General features: G+C 41.6%; 1 protein-coding gene across 4 annotated transcripts; it reads left to right on the top strand.

Annotated features, from left to right (window-relative positions):
- Positions 1-918: 918 nt before the first annotated feature.
- LOC129587446 (protein grainyhead-like) lies at positions 919-20490 on the top strand. Of its 4 annotated transcripts, none has more exons than XM_055481187.1 (12): positions 919-1251; positions 12456-12806; positions 14477-15125; positions 15686-15873; positions 16640-16731; positions 17020-17090; positions 17697-17960; positions 18399-18500; positions 18699-19035; positions 19113-19207; positions 19277-19341; positions 19692-20490. In XM_055481187.1, exons 1-12 carry the CDS (start codon positions 1097-1099, stop codon positions 19876-19878), a joined length of 2556 nt encoding a protein of 851 aa, XP_055337162.1. In that variant the 5' UTR covers positions 919-1096; the 3' UTR covers positions 19879-20490. The 4 variants fall into 4 exon arrangements, with proteins under 4 accessions (XP_055337162.1, XP_055337163.1, XP_055337164.1 ...); XM_055481188.1 differs by having other exon boundaries at positions 920-1251; positions 19122-19207; XM_055481189.1 differs by lacking the exon at positions 919-1251 and adding an exon at positions 8485-9273.
- Positions 20491-21216: the final 726 nt, after the last annotated feature.

The raw sequence follows: 21216 nt of genomic DNA on the forward strand, positions 1-21216 counted from the left end.
TACGACCTGCATACACACATGCGCACACTGCACCGGCCTCCTGTAAATAATGCCTTGAAAAAGCGTCTTATGTTACATCCTGCACACCTGAGCCGGCGATGGATGACGATTGACGGGGCGGAAAAGCGCCGAGAATATATTTTCTTCAACAATGATTACCGCATAACTGCACATTGAAGAATGTATACAAGTACCAGCACTTTCTTTGCTTTACAGATCAGCCATCCAGGTATGCGGCGGCACAGAGGTGCACCATAATAAATATCTCCCAGAAGGACACACAAAAAGAATACCATATACCGTGTATATCGCCTATAACGTTGCCGTCGTCCAAGAAAATTTTGTGGCAGGAGGTGACGCGCGTCGGTCGTCATATTTAACTTTAAAGAGTGTCGTACACCGGTGTACGTACACTTACCTGCATGATGAGTACACCTTCGGCAAACATACATTTTTCTACAAGAATATATTAGATCAAACCTATAAGCACAAATCAGATTCATAATGCAGAATTTTAATTACCAAAATGCTAATTTCGTTCAATATACCAATTTGTCTCCGGCAAATATGCTTTTGAATATGATAATGTTTAGACCGACAGCTTACTTTTTTATTTCTTTTTGCAAGACATGTTCCATTTTTAGGCTTATATTGCTTTCGTTAAAGCCATGGGAGTGTCACCCATATAAAAATGGGATCTTCGAGAGACTTTTAAAACTTGCATGTTCCCGGAAGCAACAAGTGCTACCTGCACACAGCGTTCACCTGGACGGGCCAACCAGCACATTTCCTCTCCGTCGGTGTTTAATGACTCATACAGACAACCGGCAAGCACGCAGACGCGCACACAGAAACCGTACAATGGCGTACATCACCGCACCAGCCTAAAACCGGTCTGCTCCAATCCAATTGCAAATTATCCAGCAGCTACCGGTTGGCACACGGCGTATAGCTCCGGCTGCTGCTTTGGCGTGTACAAGCGCCTTAACAAATCTCTCCTTAAAGGTTCTGTGGGTGTAATTCTTTGGGCTACACCACACACGGCATCGCAGACGCAAAAGAGGGTAAGAGATAGACGAGGGAAGAGCATTCGACTATGCCCGATGAGAGTAGTAGTGTTGTTGTGTCCGGCGCATCCGGTACTGCTGCTGCTTCACCATCCTCACCCGCATCATCATCATCCGCATCATCCAATCGCTCCTCACCTCCGACAACAACAACAACCACCGTCACTGATTCAGCATCCAACAGGTAAGCCAATTGGGTTACCATGGTAGGAGAGACGGTAAAAAAACTGGTTATGTTTTCATGCGGCCGGTAGAAAAGTGAGAGAGAGAGCGGGGCAAGAGCGGCGGCTATTTTTAACCGGTTATATATCTCGCTGATGTTTATTGGTAAACCGGTGTGTGTGAACCAGTTTCTGGAAAAACCTGCTTTTCCTCCTTCTCTTGCCATTTAAGCTGGCGTGGCTACTTTTCACCCAAAACAAGTATATTAAGCGAATATTGAATATATGTGACCATCACCGCCGAGCCGTTCTGACTCTCAGGCGACTTCATAGACGGACAAAAATGTTTCGCCGAACAGTTTCACACTTGCCGCGAAACAGGAAGACAGGAATGGATTTTATATATGTCGAGCAGTAGTAAATTTCTCAGTTTACGATATGTTATGCGCTATTGTAAAATCGGTTAGAGCACCGTGGTATTTACAACAGGGCCGCATTTTAAGCCGTGTGTGTGTCTCTGCCGCACTTGATGGAAAGTGTATACGGTGTTTGTCTAATGCGCATTCTCTGCTCTTTTACTCTCCGTCTCACTTGGCGCTTACATCCAAGCCGACAAAATGGTAATTTTGAATTTGCCTTGTACAAACAGTTGCTGCCCCAGCAACAGGTGACTATGCGCTTTAATCCGGGCGGAGTAGACGACGAGCTCAACAATCAGATCCCTTCATTAATCGATTAATTGCCATCTCGTCAGCTGAGTGGATGGACACACTGCTGATTGGTCCAATTTTTCAGTTGACCGATATGTGGCAGTGTGTGTATATGTGAGCACTGAGCGCTGATTTGCATTGTGTGTTTTCTTGTGGTTTTGGAATCGGTTCGCCTTTAGTGGAGATGACTGTTTTCTGCACGGCTACTGGCGTGTGTCATGCTCCAAGTAAACAGCCTATAGATTTCTTAGCATAGAGACGTAGTCATCTGTGCTACGATCCGCTGCCAAATTTCCTCTTCGCTTTATGGGCTGGAAATTCATATAATTATCGAAATATGTCTACGTGACGAGTTAAACACTTGGACCATTATATTCGCACTGAATAATTACTGCACTGCGACGACTATGATTAGTGTGAAACGGTTATTCTAGTCAGTTTTCAAGAATTTGTAATTACATTCTTGTGTTGGATAATTCTTATAACTGTGTATTTACCGTTTGCTAAATATTTACAATTCATTGTGTTCAGCATAGGTTCTTTTGAAAAGTGATTTTACCGTAAGCCAACTTTTGCAAAAATATGATTTGCTTTTGCGGATATTTGTGTACATTTTATTGTTATTGAAATCAAGTGTTAAAAAATGTTTTATGAAACCGGGTTGGGAACGATACCTATTAATAAAATTTCCCTTGATGAACTCAGCCACGCTTTCAACAAGGAAGCAACGCTGCACAATTTACCTGCACTCGAGCGACAAACTCTTGACGAGAAGGGTTGAGAAAAAGACATTTTGCTTTTAAGTGGTATAAATTTTCCAGAAAAATGTGCCATGATTTTAGTTGCTGAATTGGCCGTAGCATGCAGAGTGTCACGTCGTCGTTGTGCATTATATCGGCTGTATAGTATGCACTGTATTTTCCGTTATATAGAAATTTCGCTTTGACAAAAGCCCGCAGTCTACTCGTATTTTTCCCCCAGCGCGGCAATGCCGGGCTAAATCGCTTGGCCAATATTTTTGCCGTTATGTAAACATCGCCGACACATAGGAGGAGCGTTTTCTCAAGCCTCAAGTTTAAGGCCTGATCTTTCTTACAATACCGGTGACGATGGAGGCATGGAATTATTGCGCATGCTTCAAGACGATAGAATAATGACAGGTCTACCGGCACCGGATGGGGAAACGGCGCTTTGAGCCGTCAAACAAATATAGCGTGCACGCAATTTTCAACCCACAAAGAATTTGCTCTGGGTTTTATCACTGAAAGACGAAAATCGCCAAAATATACTGGCACTGCGGCTAAAGTTACTTATTGTGCCTTTTGTCACCGGCAAAACATGAAGAGCGCTGTTGTCAAGGACACCAATAAAAATACGAAAGTCGCCTTGCCGAAAACAAACCTGGATCCTGAGAACCAATAATTAATTTAAGAGTCACCACTATTATTTAATTCAATACATCAAGGCTGCCAATTTGCCATTATGTAAAGATAATTACAGTAGCCGCAAACGGTTTTATATGGACAAGAACTCTGCATTTTTTACCGGCCGCTGCACGATCCAGATTGCAGCAGATCCAGATTCTCGTGTCACATGTCGTGAAAGCTTGCTTTTCGACCGTACGAAAAGAAGTTCATTAGGGCAAAGCCAACAGCAGCCATTTTGTACCGGGCTGACAAAAGGTTTGAACTTCCCTCTTCGTCTGATATATCACCTATAGTCATAACTCATCCACCACAATGACCGACTTTCTCGTATCTCCGTTTCACTTTCCTTTGCGTCTGATCAGGCGAAGAGATTCCCTCCGCCATCACAGGTAGACACTTGCGCTTTCCTCCCTCCGGCCATTTTCTTTATGGATGGGTCATCACAACAATTTAAAAATTGTCATGCATGGTCAGTGCCGGCGCATACACCGGTAACAGTATAGCATGCAGAGCCAGAGAGAGTGAAAGAGAAATTCACTTGTTTGTCTTGGCTGTCTGTCTGACTCTCTTTCTCGTTTTCTCTCTTACACACTTTATATTGGAATTTCTCCATCTTTCCAAACCACTCACACACACAGCCATTCTTCAGCTGGAGAATGGCCACACCGTTTAACCCTGAAAAATATAACCTGATGTCGGCAGAAAAAATTCCCGTTGACATCAGCAGAAAATCGGTTGTGTGTGTGCGCGCGGCCAATCGGTAGTCCACTTTGTGCCGCGTACAAAAACGACACAGTTCAAACATCTGACAGTGATAATATGCAAATTCGTGCCTGACTGGTGTTTGTTTAATTGGTCAGTATGTTTGAAATTGTCAGGATGATTTTGGCTGATCATGTAAAAAAGCAATCTCAAGAGCAACTAAAGTGCACTCGCATTTTTGTGTAGGATTCCAAAGTGCCTTCCATTTGCTTTTTGATATGGGTAGAGGAATTTTCTAATGTAGTGTCTTTTGCAGGGAAAATTGAGGCAAATATAGTATGATTAAAGATAAAAGGTTAATTGTGTACGCCTGGGAAGGCCCAAAATCAATCTCCGACGACAATTTACGTCAACAGCTTCCAGGCATAAGATTGTACGGTTCCCATGCTACCGCTTATATTGGCGCATGCGACTCAAGAGATGGCCATCCATTTTACGGTTGTGAGATTGATCAGTTCCTACAGAATTCAAACAGTGTACTTATGAAATCACTCAGTTAATGCATGCAGACTGTGGTGAATTTAAAGGCATTCATGACTTTCATCTCTGTCATACTATTTAATATAGTGCTCTGTACAACTTGCAAGCAGTAGCACTTTTATGGGGTCGAAGTTAAAAACACATATTGCGGAATTCGGTAACACAGTTCTTAAAAACAAATAAAAAAAACGAAGATATAGATTTTGGACAGTAAGCCGCATTTGAAATAATTCCCCACAGTAGCACCGGTAGAGAAAAAACGTATCGGTAAGCGATACACGGTAATGCTGCACTAATGCGCAAGTAAACACATTTAATAGTGTGTATGGAGTACAGAGAAAACACTTGAAAATTACGCTGAACCGTTGTCCATGATCACTCATGCAGTGTGGGCTGGTAGGAAAAACGCAAGAGTCATAATGCGATTGTTATCCCGATGCGCAAGAGTTCGGCCCACACGCATACACAGCACTGCGACAACCTGGGTACTTGTCGTCGACGACCAACGCTCATGTTCATGGGTGGGACTGGGCAAAGCGCACGCACACGTATCGCTCGACGCATCAAACGCTGTATTAATTTTTCATCATCCGGGAGCACTGCTTTCTTGGTAGCCACTCACAACATTTACTTAACATGCCCCACTGCCACCACAAATTACTCAGATTGAAGCTAGTTTAGATTGCAACATTCTGAGTCTTTCTGACTATCATTAACACAAACTTAAAAACTGCATGTAATACAAATTTTTAATTTACCATCTTTTTTATTTTTGGTTAAGCACCGCGTGACTAGTGCACTCACACGGGAAGAGCCTGTGAGCATTTTATGGAATGTTTCGTTTTAAAAAAATTTGTGACCTAATGCATACCTGAACAAGCCAGCCAGTCATAAAATTTTTATCATAATTAGCTGCTTTTTCACGTTAATCAACACCCTGGTGCTTGATTAGCCGCATTGGCATTCTGCACAATATCCAAAAATACGCCTACAATTATACTACAGACAATAATCTTTTGGCGGGTGATTATACTAGCTAGATTGAAAAGAGTAATCCCTTTGCTGAGCTCCAATTGCACCAAAAATACCGGTTTCCGTCCGCGCACTATATACTGCTGTACTGTGATTTCCGTGAAGCTGGTAGTTTAATTTTATATTCCAACTATAATATAACGCTAGCCAGACGCATACTGTGTATATGTAATGTACAAAGTATTAATAGGAGAAGGACTGCATGCGGTGATAGTACATTGCTAAAAAAAGAGCGCGCACACGGCGACGTTCAAGGTTAACTACATTTTGGTGTTTATTGATTATGCAATAAACTGTCAGTGTCGCTGACTATGGCCACACAGCCGTGCGCATTGTTAGTGTGCATGTTTGTCTTTCATATACACCATACATTACGCCGACTGACAAAGCATCCCAATGGGAAAACACACGATTGTCTACCGACGTCGCCGGACTGTTGCTGTTTCCCTTACGCTTTTTTCACTCTATTTTAAGATGACCTCGAACTTGATTGATATAATCATTGTGCTAAATTATTTGCATTCTTGTAAAAAAGGCCTTAACGATTGCCGTCAATTACTGACACATTAAAGGCATAACATGTATATCACACTGTATGTATATCACAAAGCGCTTAATTCAGTCACATAGTTATACAACAAATTTCCTTTTTTCTCAAGTTGGCCTCATTTCCCAGCATTGACTAATATACGGAAAAATCAATCCGTTAAGATTATTTTGCGATTTTGTTCGTTAATTAACGACTTCTATAGTTTCATATTTGTTAATTTCTTGGACAGCGTTACTAATCGTAAATTGTTATACAAATGTTGTGTTATGTTATGTATAAGTATAAAAATGTTGTGTTATGTTACTGAGATTTTATTTACCGTTTTCTATGTTTAAGACCCTAATTTTGAAATTTACAGACGCAGTTTATTTGTAAGAAGCCTTTCGGAATTTGATGTTTCGTAATTAATTAAAACAGCTTATCAGAGCAGCGCATTGCCTTAATTGTTACTACTGTATATGCAAATTTAAGTGCAATAATTATTGAGTTGCCCAATTTACTTTTCTCATTCTGCGATTTCCCTAGCTCTGCTTAACGATATACATAAAACTTCAGCAGTTGGTTAACACTTGATGTCGATTGTGTTGGGCTTGGAAGTAATTAATACCAGGCGTTGCAGAAATAAATTCCCTTACATCGACAAACAACTTCCTCCTTGCGTTTTACCCGATCGCTTTCTTAATTATGGTTTTGGCAAGCCGTCGCAGTCGCTAATAAACACACGGCGCACCAGGCCGTGCGGCGCTTAATTAACACAAAAATACCGGGCATCTTATCTTGTTTATTGGTCTAGCGCCGTTGATAGTATTGACCACAAAGAGAAAAGGTGATAAGGTTACGTAATCCCTCGCCAGGTAGTTTACATATCGTATAGACATATGCCGCTGTGTGCGAGAGAGAAGAGGAAAAAACAACAACAATTGAGCCTGTCGAGAGAGAGTAAAAGTGGTTTCCTTTTCACTGGATACATTCCATTGTGTGTACAATGTAGTATGCATGCATTGGCTGTATACGTTAGGTATACGGCGTTGTCTATGTAGATGTATGTGTTCATTTGATCCTTATGCCGGCGCATTAATTTACTCGATGCCAAATTTACAAGGTCACACTGGCCGCGCGGCATGGCTTTTGTTCTGATCGTTGTGTATACATGGGTATTGTGCTGGCATGTGTTGTTGTTGGGAAAATAAAATAAACGATCAGAGAAAGTTTCTTTTGGGGTTATTACATAATTCCAGCTGATAATTATGCCATCGTATAACTGTCATAAACGCAAGATCTGCCATACAAACGAATTAAAAGAACATCTAAATAACTGCTTAAATTACTCGTAGATACCTAATAAATTTACAAAAATAGCTGGCGAAAAATAAATGCGTAAAAATTTGTGGACTTTTGTGTGAAAAACAGCTGTTTAACATTTGCTAGGGCATTTTTTGAAATCTAATACCTGATCGAGAACAACTTAACTCAGGCGGTGCGTCACATACAGTGACAAGCATTGGCTAACTCGTTTTTTTCGATTTAAAATTAGAGATCGGAAAAGCCTTTCTTTGAATGAGGCGAGACGTACGCATGCTGCACGTAGTAAATCATTAAGGTAGAACACAACAGACTTAACATCGTTTTCTTGCCAATTAGAGCGGGTTAATTTCAACATGTAAAATTTTAACAATTTAATTAAGTGAAAAGCAGGTTAACTGAACGACGCATTAATTAATCTGTACCAGTTTGTTCGTAGAGCTTACTGGTTAGTGCCACAAATCTGTTTGAAAATTCTTCTAATTCTATTGAAAAAAAACATGTTCATATATAACTTAATCTATTCATGTAAACTTAATTACTGCATAAATTATAAAAGCGGCGTGTACTTCATTTCCACTTTTGTTTCTTATGTAATTAAAATTTGATAAACAATAACTTTTTTACTTGCAAAAACAATACATTATTTTTAAAAAGAGAAATTATAATAAAGGTACTTAATTAATAGCTAAGCAAAAAGCGGTTCGACAGTCATTCATAAAATTAATATTATGAGTTTCAAGGGAAATGTGCCGGTAAGTGATTAAAAAAATATGGGCAAACCCAAGATAAGCATCAGATCTGCCATTAAGGGTTTGTTTTCTTGTACCACCAGGTATCAGCTGTACCGGTGATATACTAACAGCCACCTGTTGCACATGCGGGAGTGGTCTATAAATGAAATCCACCGGTGGGGCGGGGATTAGCTGTATACAGCGCACACTATTGCCACACACAACACACTAAACCAATTTACCGGTGTGTTTCCAAATGCAGTGGCCGGTGATTGATAGCGTAAAGTGGAAAGTGATGCCGCGACTCCATCGCAACGTATAGCGTGTAGAATCCGTAACAGCCATGGCTAATATGCAAAGTACTTGAGGTCCAATCTTAAAACGCTGTATAATATACCACTGGGCAAAGACAGACAGAGACTAGAGGGTGCTCCCCCCGTGAAAAACATTTTTGATCGAGTGAATTGCGTTGGTTGATGAGCGTGCGCGCGCAGACGCTTGTTCTTTAATCCCCCGGCATATATCACGGCATATACATATCAAAAACCACTTCCGGTCATTTTTTTCTGTAACGAATGGATATTTGTGGATGATATTGTGTTTCCCATCCCACTCTTTCGCGTTCGGTCGGCTGACGGAGAGTTTTCATTTGTCGATTGCCAATATCTTCCGGAATTTTTCACCATTACCGGCTGATTAATCTGTTTGTTGGGGCGAAAGCCGTAGGTCCATTTCATTTTGTCAACCGGAGTTAATACATCCATTCTTGTCGATCAGCCAAATGTCAGCCATCATGTAGGATACCACAAGCCGATATTGCTCCAACCGATCACTTTATTCTCAGGTTGATTTGTTTTTGGGGGAAACTGCGAGATGTCTTGACAAAATGCCGGCACTGATAATTACTCGCTTGCTCTAGTGCTTCGGCGGTCGTTCGCTGTGTGTTTTGGGACTTTGTTTCGTGGGCTAATCAACAGCAAAAGGGAAGAGTCAAGAAAATGATGGTTGATATGAGCAGTAATGCTTATTTACAGCATGCATATTACAAGTAAGTTTCTATTAATGTCTTCCGAGTAAGAAAATCGTTTAAACTCGATTAATTTTAGGTAGAAAAAAGCTTTTTTTGTACGTAAACATAGTAATGTCGGCGTTTGTAAAAGAATTGTAGAAACCCACTTTCTCAAAACGCTTTGAAGAGTAACGCAATTTCTTACACCTCTAGATCTGCATGGGCATAAATTATGGTGGTCTGTAAAATTTACAATGCCGGGCGATAGTGGATATATGCACAGCATGCATATGTATGCAGATGCACAATTTGGGCGAAACCGAAAACGCGGTTCTCATGCTTTATTTGGTAATTGTACACTGAATGTCACGTAGATTATTTGAGAAGCATTAAGCAGTGTTTTATTACCGCTGTTCTTGTTTATTGTTGGCATTTTTACGCTGAATAAATTGGCTACTTTTTCTATATTTCCGTGTCTATTTATGTCCCGTTTATTGCGTAATAGCTCCACTTTGTCTGTTCTGGGAAATTAATTTATGCTAAAATTGTCAAAGCAGACAATAATATTGTAATACATACATACTAAAAATACTTATCCACTTTCCCGATCGCGACGGATAAGATGGATCGTTTAACTGGCAATTTAAAGTTGCAATGATAATGTTGTTGCTGTCATTGTCTACTGTAGTGGCAGCTCTAATGCACTGCGCAGTTGACCCGCGGGCGGTTTTGTTATTCTTAAGAATTTTAATGAATATTTTTCCGCATTACTGTTTCGACGTTTCCGCTTGGTCTGCTTGGAGAAGATGACAAAGCGAAGTGTAATCGTTTTGGTCAAAATAATCCGCATTCCCTTTCGGAGAAGGAATTAAAAATTACTAAGAACGTGTGCAGCAGTTGCTCATCTGCTAATGTTTCTATTGATTTGCAAATTGAGTCCAAAAAGCATCAGTATCCAGCCAGTTCGCTGTGGAAAGTTAGAAGCCATATGCCGGTAACAAAAATACATTAATTTTCCCACGCATGTATCCTCGTGGGAAACTTCATTAGTCACCTTTATTCAGTGCAGAATTGCTGCTATTAATAATTACTGATATTTGCAATGCGTTCCAAAATTTAAATGCACATAGGCTATCTGAAAATCGGAAAAACCTTTCCTACATTTTATTCCAACCAAGAAAACGTTATGGTATGCACGAAGCGGTGCCTTCCAGTGATGTCACCTGTTGCACTGACAATGAGCACGATGACAGTCTATAAACCATGTGCATTTCACTATGCCGTGCATTATGTCCGTTTCGGTATCGGAACATAAGGAATCGCCTTGTTCTAACGCGCGGCAGCACCAATCAACCAGGAACCACCCATCTGTCAGGGCAGCGCTACGCGAGAAAGAGAATGTGCACCGTGTGTGTGTGTGTGATAGAAAAAAAGTTTGGCGGAAGCTTTAATGAAAGGAGCTGTAATTGCCTTCACAGATATATGCAGCCAACACCTTTTCCTTTGCCAGACGATTTACTGCATACGCACATGCGCCATGTATGGAATGGCAGAACACCTCTTTTAACACTCACCTTCAACATAAACAACCCGGGCGCACTGTTAGAGAGAAAGAGAGAAACGGATGTTAACCATCCAGCTGTGTACCGCTTCCGCCTGGCCCGGCATGCTCCATTACAATTTCTAATTTAACGCTTTTTTCCTTCTGATTGTGCTTAATTATTAAGAATTTAGGAGTGCTACTCGTACTTCTGCAGTACGGTTACCGCGTGTTTAATCTTCGGCATCTTAGAATAAGCCTATGCAAAAAACTTTCAACATTTCTTAAAAAATTATATGAATGTGGAAAATTCAACGTTGGACGGTTAATTAGACTTTTTGGTGGTGTTAATTACGACTTAGCAAAGTTTTTGTCAGGCGCATCCGAAAGGTGCACGGACAGATGTGAATAGGTTGTTAGCATTGATTTCAATGATATTCTCCCTTCACATGGCAAATACATATATTTCCACAATTCCATTTGAAGACATCGGTAATAGAACGGCACTATCATCATCCCGCCGATCGTTAATACGTGCACAAGTTGGAAATGTCGGTCAGAGGTGAAGTAGGTGAGCACTTGAGAAGGTGAAGACTTTCTCCTGAACCACTGCACATTCAGGCAAAGATGTGCATCTTCAAGATTCGCGCTCCAATGAATATTCATACACTGTCCGAATGGACCAGTCAAACATTTATTCATTTATTATCGAAAAACACTTGAATCACCGCAAAAATCCACCACACACAACGGAACACAAACATACAGAAGCCACACGGCCTGCCACACGTCGGCTAATGTATTGCAAAAATTAATTTCGTGCTGATGGTGTGCCCGCGACAACAGGTGTCGGTGTGCCCTTTTCCTGTACAGCCTATGCTGCGGCACGCAGTGGATCGCAGGGCGTCAACCGTGATTCCGCCTGTGTTTTTTATTACATTCCCTGTCTGTCTCTCTGTGTCTCTGGTGCAAATGCGCGGTAGCCCATTGAAATCCACTGTGGGTACTTTTTTCATCCGTCGGCGATAGTGGGGCGCCTACGCCAGATGCGCATTGCTAATGTAAATCTCAAGCGTCCGATCCGCGCCAATCCGCTTGCCATGATGATGATGCTGGCCGCAGCGTCAGCCCAAACTGCCCAGAGTCTAATCGCGCGGTCAGTTGGGTTCTCTTGTGTCTCTTGCTGGTCTCCCTGTTGTTGTTGTGTGTACGACAGAAACAAGATTTATTAACTTGTTAAGTACAATTTTGCGCTCCCCGTCAAGTGCTTTTAATTGCAACCCTAAGAGCCATTTTAATCCGTTTTACGCAGAGGTGGAGTCAACAATATACGCTTTCCAGTCATTTGATATCTGAGTTGCTTTTTTCGAAATTAATCATCTCCTACAGGGAAATGTGCCAGTGTACACGTGATTAAGTGTCTGTCAGTATACTGACGGAATTCGTCGCAAATCCCCGGTAAACGCTGTGCCGCATGCCAAATACACTGCCCAAGAGCCAAATGTCGCTTTGATGTTGTGTAGCAAACTTGGGAATAATATTCCACTTTTTCACGCTCAGCGTGCCGTGCTGTGGTGGTCGTGATGATGATGTAATCCACGACGAGAAAGCAGCGAATGGCGCGGCGCGTCGCATGAGCGGCTAATTGTCGTTGTTAACCCTTTGCGTGTGTTCTTTGCAGCGGAGGACAGGCTGTGAGTAAGAAAAGCCAACAGCAGCAGTTGAACGGTGGGATTGAGTCCAAGACATCAGCGACGACACCAACCAGCGTCATAACCAATGTCAATGCAGCCGCGGCCCGTCTGAACATGCTGGATAATGAGGATAGTTGGCATATTCGTTATCGGACGTCAGTGGTCAATCAGACGGCGGGCCTCAACGACGAGAATCCCTTGACGACGGCCACCGCCGCCATGCTAAACATCAACGGGAACGATGAGCATCCGCACAGTATGGGATTATCCATTTATGATTATTATAAGATCCCGGGAATGGAGAAGATTGGAGGCAAAACTGCCGATATATGGCATAGGTATGTTTTCGTTACCTTTAACTAAGAAGCGGCAAATCTTCCAGTCGTGAATCCATATACAACTTCATGCAGAATTTGTTCGTGAGAGCGGTGTACAGCGAACTAAGCGGTTGCGTCAAAAAGCCTTCATATTTTCGAGCGGACGCTATACCAGCACGATAAATATACTACTTTATAAATTTTAAATAGCTAAAAAATACTACAGCGAAATTAACAATTTATCAAATTTAAACCAGGCATAAAAATTATAACAATTAAAAGTGAACTTTACTCGCTTCGAAATTATCAGTAATTTGCAATGTTGATACTGGTCTTCTTCGCCACAGTATGAGACATCGTTGAATAAATAATTAAATATAATAAGAAATAATTTCATAATTATCTATGGCTGTTAGTCATTTACAGTTATGCTTTGATGCACGCTTCTGACGTAATTGTCGGGGAAATGAGCATGTATTCCGGGAACAATTAACCTTGCGCGTTTCCAGCAAGGAAGTGAATTGCTAAAGTTTTTACGGTGGGAAAAGTTTTATCCTATAATTTTTTTGCTAATTGCTTTGGAACGCAATCAAGTGCATTGCTGCCGCTGCGGTATTATACGGTTGATTAAGCACTGTATGACTATTTAAGAGCAACAGGTATGCTTTTTGGCCGGTGCAGCGCCAGCGGCCAGGAAATTGATAATGGGTGTCCATATTTGTTTTCAGGCTTAGGGCACAAAATCATAATTTGTTTATACACCAACTGAATAATCTGAATATTTTGCCCGCTGTTTTATGACTACTGAATAGTGTCGCCGTATCAGCACATTCTTAGTACCGACAGTATAACGATGTGAAAGGAAAATTTAGAATAAATCGTATTTGTGCAAAACGTTTTTGGCGCGCCATGTAGGGATGGCCATAAATTGGCCCCGGTAAATTTGCGGCGCGTATAAAACGAATTCGTAAGGTATACACAAAAGGCTTTTATTCCGCTTCCTTATTGTATCAGCAATGTCAGGTCGAATAGGTTAAACGTATGATATTAATTTGATGCTGATATATTTCCAAAAAGAACTTTGTGTTCTATTATATGATATCAAATGGTATGTAACTAAATAATGTAAGCAAACTAAAGTGGAGAAAATTTTAAAAATGATGTTGTACGGTTTAAATGGCTTTAATTGTGAAACGTTCATTTAAAATTACACTCCATAAAACCGATAGCGAAAGATTTTGTTGTTTAGAGGTAGCGCACGCTTGTAGAAATCCTCTCATTGCGGTCGATAAATCTGAATCAGAATAATGCGAATCAGAGTGGTTGAAACTTCAAATTTTTTATTAAATTCCCTTGATTTTACGGTCAGCCTGGAGTTGGCAAGTGTATCATGAGAACATTTTATTTACGAGCGTGTTCGCTGACAAGGTGGGCGGTGTCATGAGAACTAACTTCTCCATTCATCCACCTCAAGCAGATTCAATGGCAAGCAACTCAAGAATTTCGAGAATATACGGCCGCAATCATACACACTATATAGGCACAACGAGTTTGTTTTCTTTTGTCATAATGATCCCAAAACTCCATTGATTCATTCATCCAGTCATTCATTGAGAATTTCCCTCGCCAGGCATTTCTGTTATAGCTCTACTTTTACAATCGTACAAAACGTATTATCCTTTCCGCTGTAGTGATGGCTCCATGGAAGTGTCGACCATCAAGATGGCCGGTACCAACGGCCAATCCCACCAGCGCGCCTACCACACCAAATCCCAATCCGACCGCCATTCCCCCGATCATCCCCTCCGCCCCTCCCACCATTCGTCGCCCTCCAGCGACACCGACAATTCCCCGCACAGCACCAGTCCCATGTCGCACGCCGTGGTCTCCTCCAGCACCTACTCACATTCCGTCAAACAGGAGTCCGACGGGAATTCCGTCATCATGAAACAGGAACAGCACCACGAACTGCCGCCCATCCACCAGGCCGCCTTCGGTGTGGCCTATGGGAACTATGGGCAGGCGGTTCCCTATGTGACGGCGCTCGGCGACACGCAGACGGTGCTCCTGCAGGCCGCCAACGGGGAATACTACCGGACGCCCATTGCCGCGCCCATGGATTATGGGTATGGGTTCGGGGGCGGCCGGCCGGGGCAGACGGGCGGGCACTTTCAGGATCCGACGGAACAGATGATTATGGAACGGTACCGGCAGGCCAGCGGGTTTGCGCAGAACAGTATCAATCAGGCCGTGGCGCATAGTGGACTCAGTGTGGATCTGCCGTCGCCGGACAGTGGACTCGGCGAGGCACTCGCATCCAGAGAACATGCCGCTCAACAGGTACTGTAGAAACTGCATGAAGTAATGCTTCCTGATTTATAATTTATTTTTCGAATGTTTCCTGAATTGTGGTCACTCGCACCGCATTCTGACCACCAAAATTCATACTCGTACTGGTACATATCCGGGTGCGAAAATAGCCATTTGCGCAAGAGAATGATCGCCAATACAATGCACAGATTGCGATCAGAACACTGAACAGTAAAGCCAGAGCGATCAACATCGAATTAATTTAATTTAGTTTAATCTCGAAATAATTATATTGTCGCTCTACTGACTCTACACAATACGCGCATTTACCAGTTCAGTACCTAAAGCATTCCATTATAAATTTAATTCCAGATTTTCGTTATTCCTTGATTCACCTGTTGCTTCTTCGATTTTCGACCGATTTAGTTTTCTACCGATGCAAGGGTTTACTTTTTGTTACTTCAGAATAATTGGCTGTTCTCGAGTGACTGCGGCGACTCATCGTCGCCACCCTGAAATAGGATCCTTTTTTGTAAAAATAGGCTCTTTTTTCATGGTGTATTCCTCATGAGATTTTTTGCGTACGGCAGATGTATGAGTACAACACGAACGACATGCATGGCTCATGTGTCTCGGGCTCACTCATGTCGCCCACAACATCGACATCTGACAGTCCCCGGTTAACGCCAACTCCAAATAATCGCCGTAACTCGTCCGTTGAACGAACACCGGTTGAGAAGCTTGGATCTGCCAATCCGGTTGTCAATATTCCCAAAGTGTAAGAAACTATCGCAATTTCTCTCGTCCTGGTGTAATCTACAGTCTTGTCATTGTCAGCACTTCCCTAATCTGTCAGTCAAACGCAAAAAAATTTGAAAAGTTTTCTCGAGAAATGTATTTTATATTTTAATTATATAGAATCAGTTTTTTACCTGGTTGCATTGTAAAATATGGCGTGCAAAACATTCAAAGGCCCTCAGACCTATTTAATCTTATGTTGCTGCCTATGGAAAGCGGGCAGACGTAGTGTAAGGGCAATCACAGGCATTCAAGGTGTCCCATAAGATCCATGCTCAACCCTATAAAAACATTTGCGATGACTTGTTCATGCGCGAGTTTCGATGCTCATGAACTAGTCATCACAACTGTTTTTATAGGGCTGAACATGGATTTAATTTTCATTTTTGTATTTGCATACCGATGGAAAAAATCTAATGGTTCTCTTTTAAATGCTTTTGATGAATACAGTGTGACTGCACTATGCTGCATCGTATCGCTATTTATAGAATTTAAAAGAAATGAGAGGCGCTTCGTATTTGTTTTTGTTAACCATCTTGCCGATTCCAAATGAAATTAATAAATGGCGTGAATAAGATACTTAACGTTAATATTCATCTGCCCAGAGCTGGCGACTGATTACCGGAAGTGATTGCAATGTAAATCAGCATAGAGCCATCTGGAGATTATCCGGCTTAAGTGTAATGATCCCCATTGTATTGTACATCCAGTGCTCTAATCCCGTTGTCTTTTCTATAAACTGACAGATTTTCCAATGTGGGCTTCCGCTATTACCTGGAAGCGCCCATAAGCACGAGCCAAAAACGCGAGGAAGACCGGATTACCTACATCAACAAAGGTATGCAGATCGGGTTTGGTACCGTCGCCGGGGCACGCCGGTGATCGTGTTGTGTTGTTAATGCGATTGCATGCATGGGGAGACGTGATGTGATACACCCTGTTGATAAATAAGCCCATTGCTGAGCTATTGATCATTTGATATTATTCCACCGCGGATTGCATGGGTGACTCCACCCCGGTTTGAGTTGGCAGCACCGGCTACATCACATCCACGCGGCTTGTTAATAATTTAGCCTAATTTAGGGATGCTGATCATTTTATTTTTTTTAAATTGTTGTTTCTTTAGGCCAGTTTTATCCCATCACGCTCGAATACATTCCGGATTCGGAAAAACCTTTGAAATCCCAAACAGTCAAAGTAAGGACAAGGAAATTGGGAAAAATAACTCCGTTATTGTATAGCAGTTGCATCAAACAATCTATCAGTTAACATTTATGTGTAGAAGTACTGGATAAACGACAAAAGTTGGGAATGGCAGTGTAATTTGGTAGAAGCCATAATACCTCGGCGTATCATAATGAAGACGCTGTCGATGAGGATAGAAATTATGTTACTACAAGACCTATTATCATTTCTGTTAATATATCAAATTTTTTTCTGTAAATATCCCAAGGTAACAGTTAAACGATAAAATGTCATAAATGGTTTTACATTTATTTTAATTTTGCAAATAAAAGTTGCACTATCGAAGTTGATTTCGGTGAATGATGCGGTATTAATAACACTTGATCGCCGAGCACTTAATGTGCAGATTGTGGTCAATTGGGAAGTATTTCCCGGCATCAAGTGCGGCAGCGTTGCTGCTCTTCATGGGCTCTCGTATTAGACTGGCCACTTGATACTTCCTTCTTGGGGGGCAATTTGATCTGTCTGTTTATCAGGCGGACAATAACAACACTGTACCATAAAGGGTACTGTAATGCACGTAGTGTACCTGTTTGATTATTATGGTGTGCATTATAGAGCACCATCATGCTGGTGTTCCGTGAGGAGAAAACCAGCGAAGAGGAAGCCAAAGCCTGGCAGTTCTGGCATAGCCGGCAGCACAGTATCAAGCAGCGGATTTTCGACGCCGACACCAAGAACAGTCAGGGCTTGGTGGGATGTATTGAGGAGACATCGCACAATGCCATCTCCGTCTACTGGAATCCCCACGAAGGTCACGCCAAAGTCAATATCGCTGTACAGTGCCTCAGTACGGACTTCAGTAACCAAAAGGGCGTCAAGGTGAATAATACAATTTTCTGTGCTCGAAGTACGGTACGAGTATCCATTTTAATTTTTACCATAAATTTTGAATGCAGTTTTATTCAGTTTAACATTAGCGCTTCGGTTGTTACGAGTTGTGAATAAAAATAAATTTGTTTATGTCCTCCTGTTACTTAATTATTAATTACCAGTTTTGCAATACGAGAACTACTCTTGTGGGGCAAAAGATTAGAATAAGACGGAAATAATGGCAATTTGATGAACAACGTAGTATAATGAATCACTGAGCAAGCGGATTTGACAAGACACAAGATCTATCCTTTGCCGCTGAATTTCGCAGTACTGTGGTTTTCTTTATTTTTGCCATCAGAATTCATTAACAGCCTGTTTATTCAATCTAATACTTTCTCTATCACTTATTGCTTTGAAATCGACGTCATGAAATGTTTGTTCTAGGGATTGCCTTTGCACGTCCAAATTGATACCCATGAAGATCCTCGCGCGCAAGGCAAGCCGGTACATCGCGGCTACTGCCAGATCAAAGTTTTCTGCGACAAGGTACACTATTTAAAATTACAGCACTCTTCAAAAAAATTTTGCAGTTCTTGCTCACCCGTTAATATACATATGACATTCTGCTGTTTGTTTTGTGCGTTACGAATTTGTCAGTTGTAACATGGCTATTTTATAAAAATCTTTAAAAAGCCCTGCGCAACAACATTGCTGCTATTCATTCATTGTATGAATTATTCTTAGGGTGCGGAGCGGAAAACCCGCGACGAGGAACGGCGCGCCGCCAAGCGGAAGATGGCGGCGGCCGGGCGCAAGAAGCTGGACGACCTGTACCATCCTCCCCTGGAGCGCTCCGAGTTCTACTCCATGGCTGATCTCATTAAACCGCCCCTGCTCTTCACCCCGGCCGACGATCTGGACCGGCTGCCGCCCATGGAACTCAGCTGTTTCTACTCGGCCGCCAGCAATACCGACTCCAATTCCAAGATCGATTCCACGGAATGCCCCAACACCGCCATCGTCGACAATGTCCTGCCGCCGGCGAAACGGCTCAAAACCATTCCACCTGTTACGGAACGAGGTATGAACTCGTCGAAATGTGTCAAACATTGGTGTAGATATTCCAGATTAATTGCGGATACATTATGTAAAGGTCAGCTGTTGTAGTGATGCTATACGTCCGCAAGGACTCCGATGAAGTCTACACGGCGCTCCATTTGGTGCCTCCGACACTAAAAGGACTGGCGCAAGCGGTACGAAAAATAAATGGTTCGAATTAATCAGGCCGAAATGGAATACTAATTCATGTGTTTTTTTTGCAGTTATACCTCAAATATGGTATTGATCCAAATAAGATATCCAAAGTTTATAAAAAGAACTTTAAAGGGTAAGTTCACTATTATACAGTGTACAGTTGTACTGATAATCCATTATTTGGAATTCATACAAACTTGTTATGTCTTTGAAATAAAACTGCACTATAATCTTTATTATTTAAGGCTGTTGCTTACCAAAATTATGATTAGGTCAAAGCCGCTTTCATAAAACAAAAATAAAGCTTCTATTAATCGAGAGCTTCCTCTACTTATGCAACAATGAGATTCGATAAGTTTTTTAAATGTACCGAAAATTTGTACTGCATGGTGTATGAATTTGCAGTTAGTATATTTACGATTCCCTGATCAGTTTCGATCACCTTTCAGGCTTTCGCCATAATACTAGCGAGCTTTATTGCAGAGTAACGGTGGAAATGGATGACGATATGTTAGCGTTTTATTCCAACGAGGATTCCTTCGTTATCGATGTCCACCACACTCTTAGTGATGATGCAGCGGATTCATTCGACATATTCCTAACCGAAATCATCCCCGATAACCGGCCGAACGATGCGGCTCATTCCTCATTAAATGGCACAGCGGAATAAACAAGGGAGGAGAAATTCGACCCAGCTGTATTTTTTTCCTTTTACAAAGTGCAGTTTTTTTTCTCCATTTCATAATGCTCTTGTTGATTTCTATCCCGTAGTTATTTTTTTCTCCTTCGAATCTCGTTCTAAGGGAAGATTATTTTGCAGCTAATAATTCTCAGCCGAGGCACTATACATTCTCTTATTTTTCTCGTTTAAAAAAAGCGCTAAAATTACTCAGGATTAGAAATTTTTAGTTAAATATTCTTTTTGCTTTAATCGCCGACTGCCGTCCATCATGTGTACATACGATAAAATGGGGACCACATCTGGAGTGGGATTGTAATTCCATTTTACGCGCAACTGCCTTATTCACATGGGTGACACTTCTTACATTTTTTGACAAATTTCGGAAGAAGAATATCGCAATACCAGTGACGCTGCTTTCCGGGGATTATTAATGATTTTCTGCCTTATTCATTTGTCAGAATGCTACGTCAAAGGGTTGTTTATGTTCTCGGATGTTAGTTTGTGAGTGTGTGTAGCGCAAACGTACCGGTATACTGTTGTGTACTTTCGGTTTCTGTATTACTTTTGACAATACTTATATATAAAATTTCTTGTTCCGTAGTTAAATGTTGGATCATGGTGATGTTTCTGTGTAGCTGCTTGGACTTTATAATATAAAAAAAGTTTCCAGTGCCTGGTGTATACGCTGCTATGGTTGGTTATATTTTTGGAGTCCTGTAGAATACTTACTACCCTAGGTACTGGTTGTGGCTTCTTTGGCTTTGTGTTTCTTGCGCATAAAATGTTATGGAATAATATGTGTCCTGAATGCCCCCTGCATTCAGAGTGGAGAATAAATCCAAACAGAGATTAAAATGCTTTCCTGTTTCCAAACGTGGTCTGCATAGGGTGGGCTTGCAGCAGCTGAAGAACTCTGTTTAGCATTCAAACGGAGAGCTACCCAGTAGATATACTGTACGAATATCTATATAATTTACAAAAGGTGCATAATTTCTTCCAAATATATGCACCAATTATAGGCCCAACTACTATGCACCACTACTTTTAAAATGTATACTCTGTAGCAAACGCTGTATATCACTCTATTATCCGAAGTAAAAGGTCATGGGTAACCGAGGCGAGGTAGGTGGAGGATGCTGCACCCAATACGATGACGCTGTGACAGCTGAAATGCCAGATACATCGCTGGCTTTTCGCGAGAAGGTGGGTGTGATTTAAGCTGAGAATTTAAGAATAAATGTAAATAACAAATAAAATGGCGCCACTCGGAGTGGGGTGTTTGACGGTATGGCATTGGTATAATTAGATGTACAATACAGTGACATA

The sequence above is a fragment of the Paramacrobiotus metropolitanus genome, unplaced genomic scaffold (genome assembly GCF_019649055.1).
Source record: "Paramacrobiotus metropolitanus isolate TYO unplaced genomic scaffold, Prichtersi_v1.0 Parri_scaffold0000025, whole genome shotgun sequence".
Taxonomy (NCBI): domain Eukaryota; kingdom Metazoa; phylum Tardigrada; class Eutardigrada; order Parachela; family Macrobiotidae; genus Paramacrobiotus; species Paramacrobiotus metropolitanus.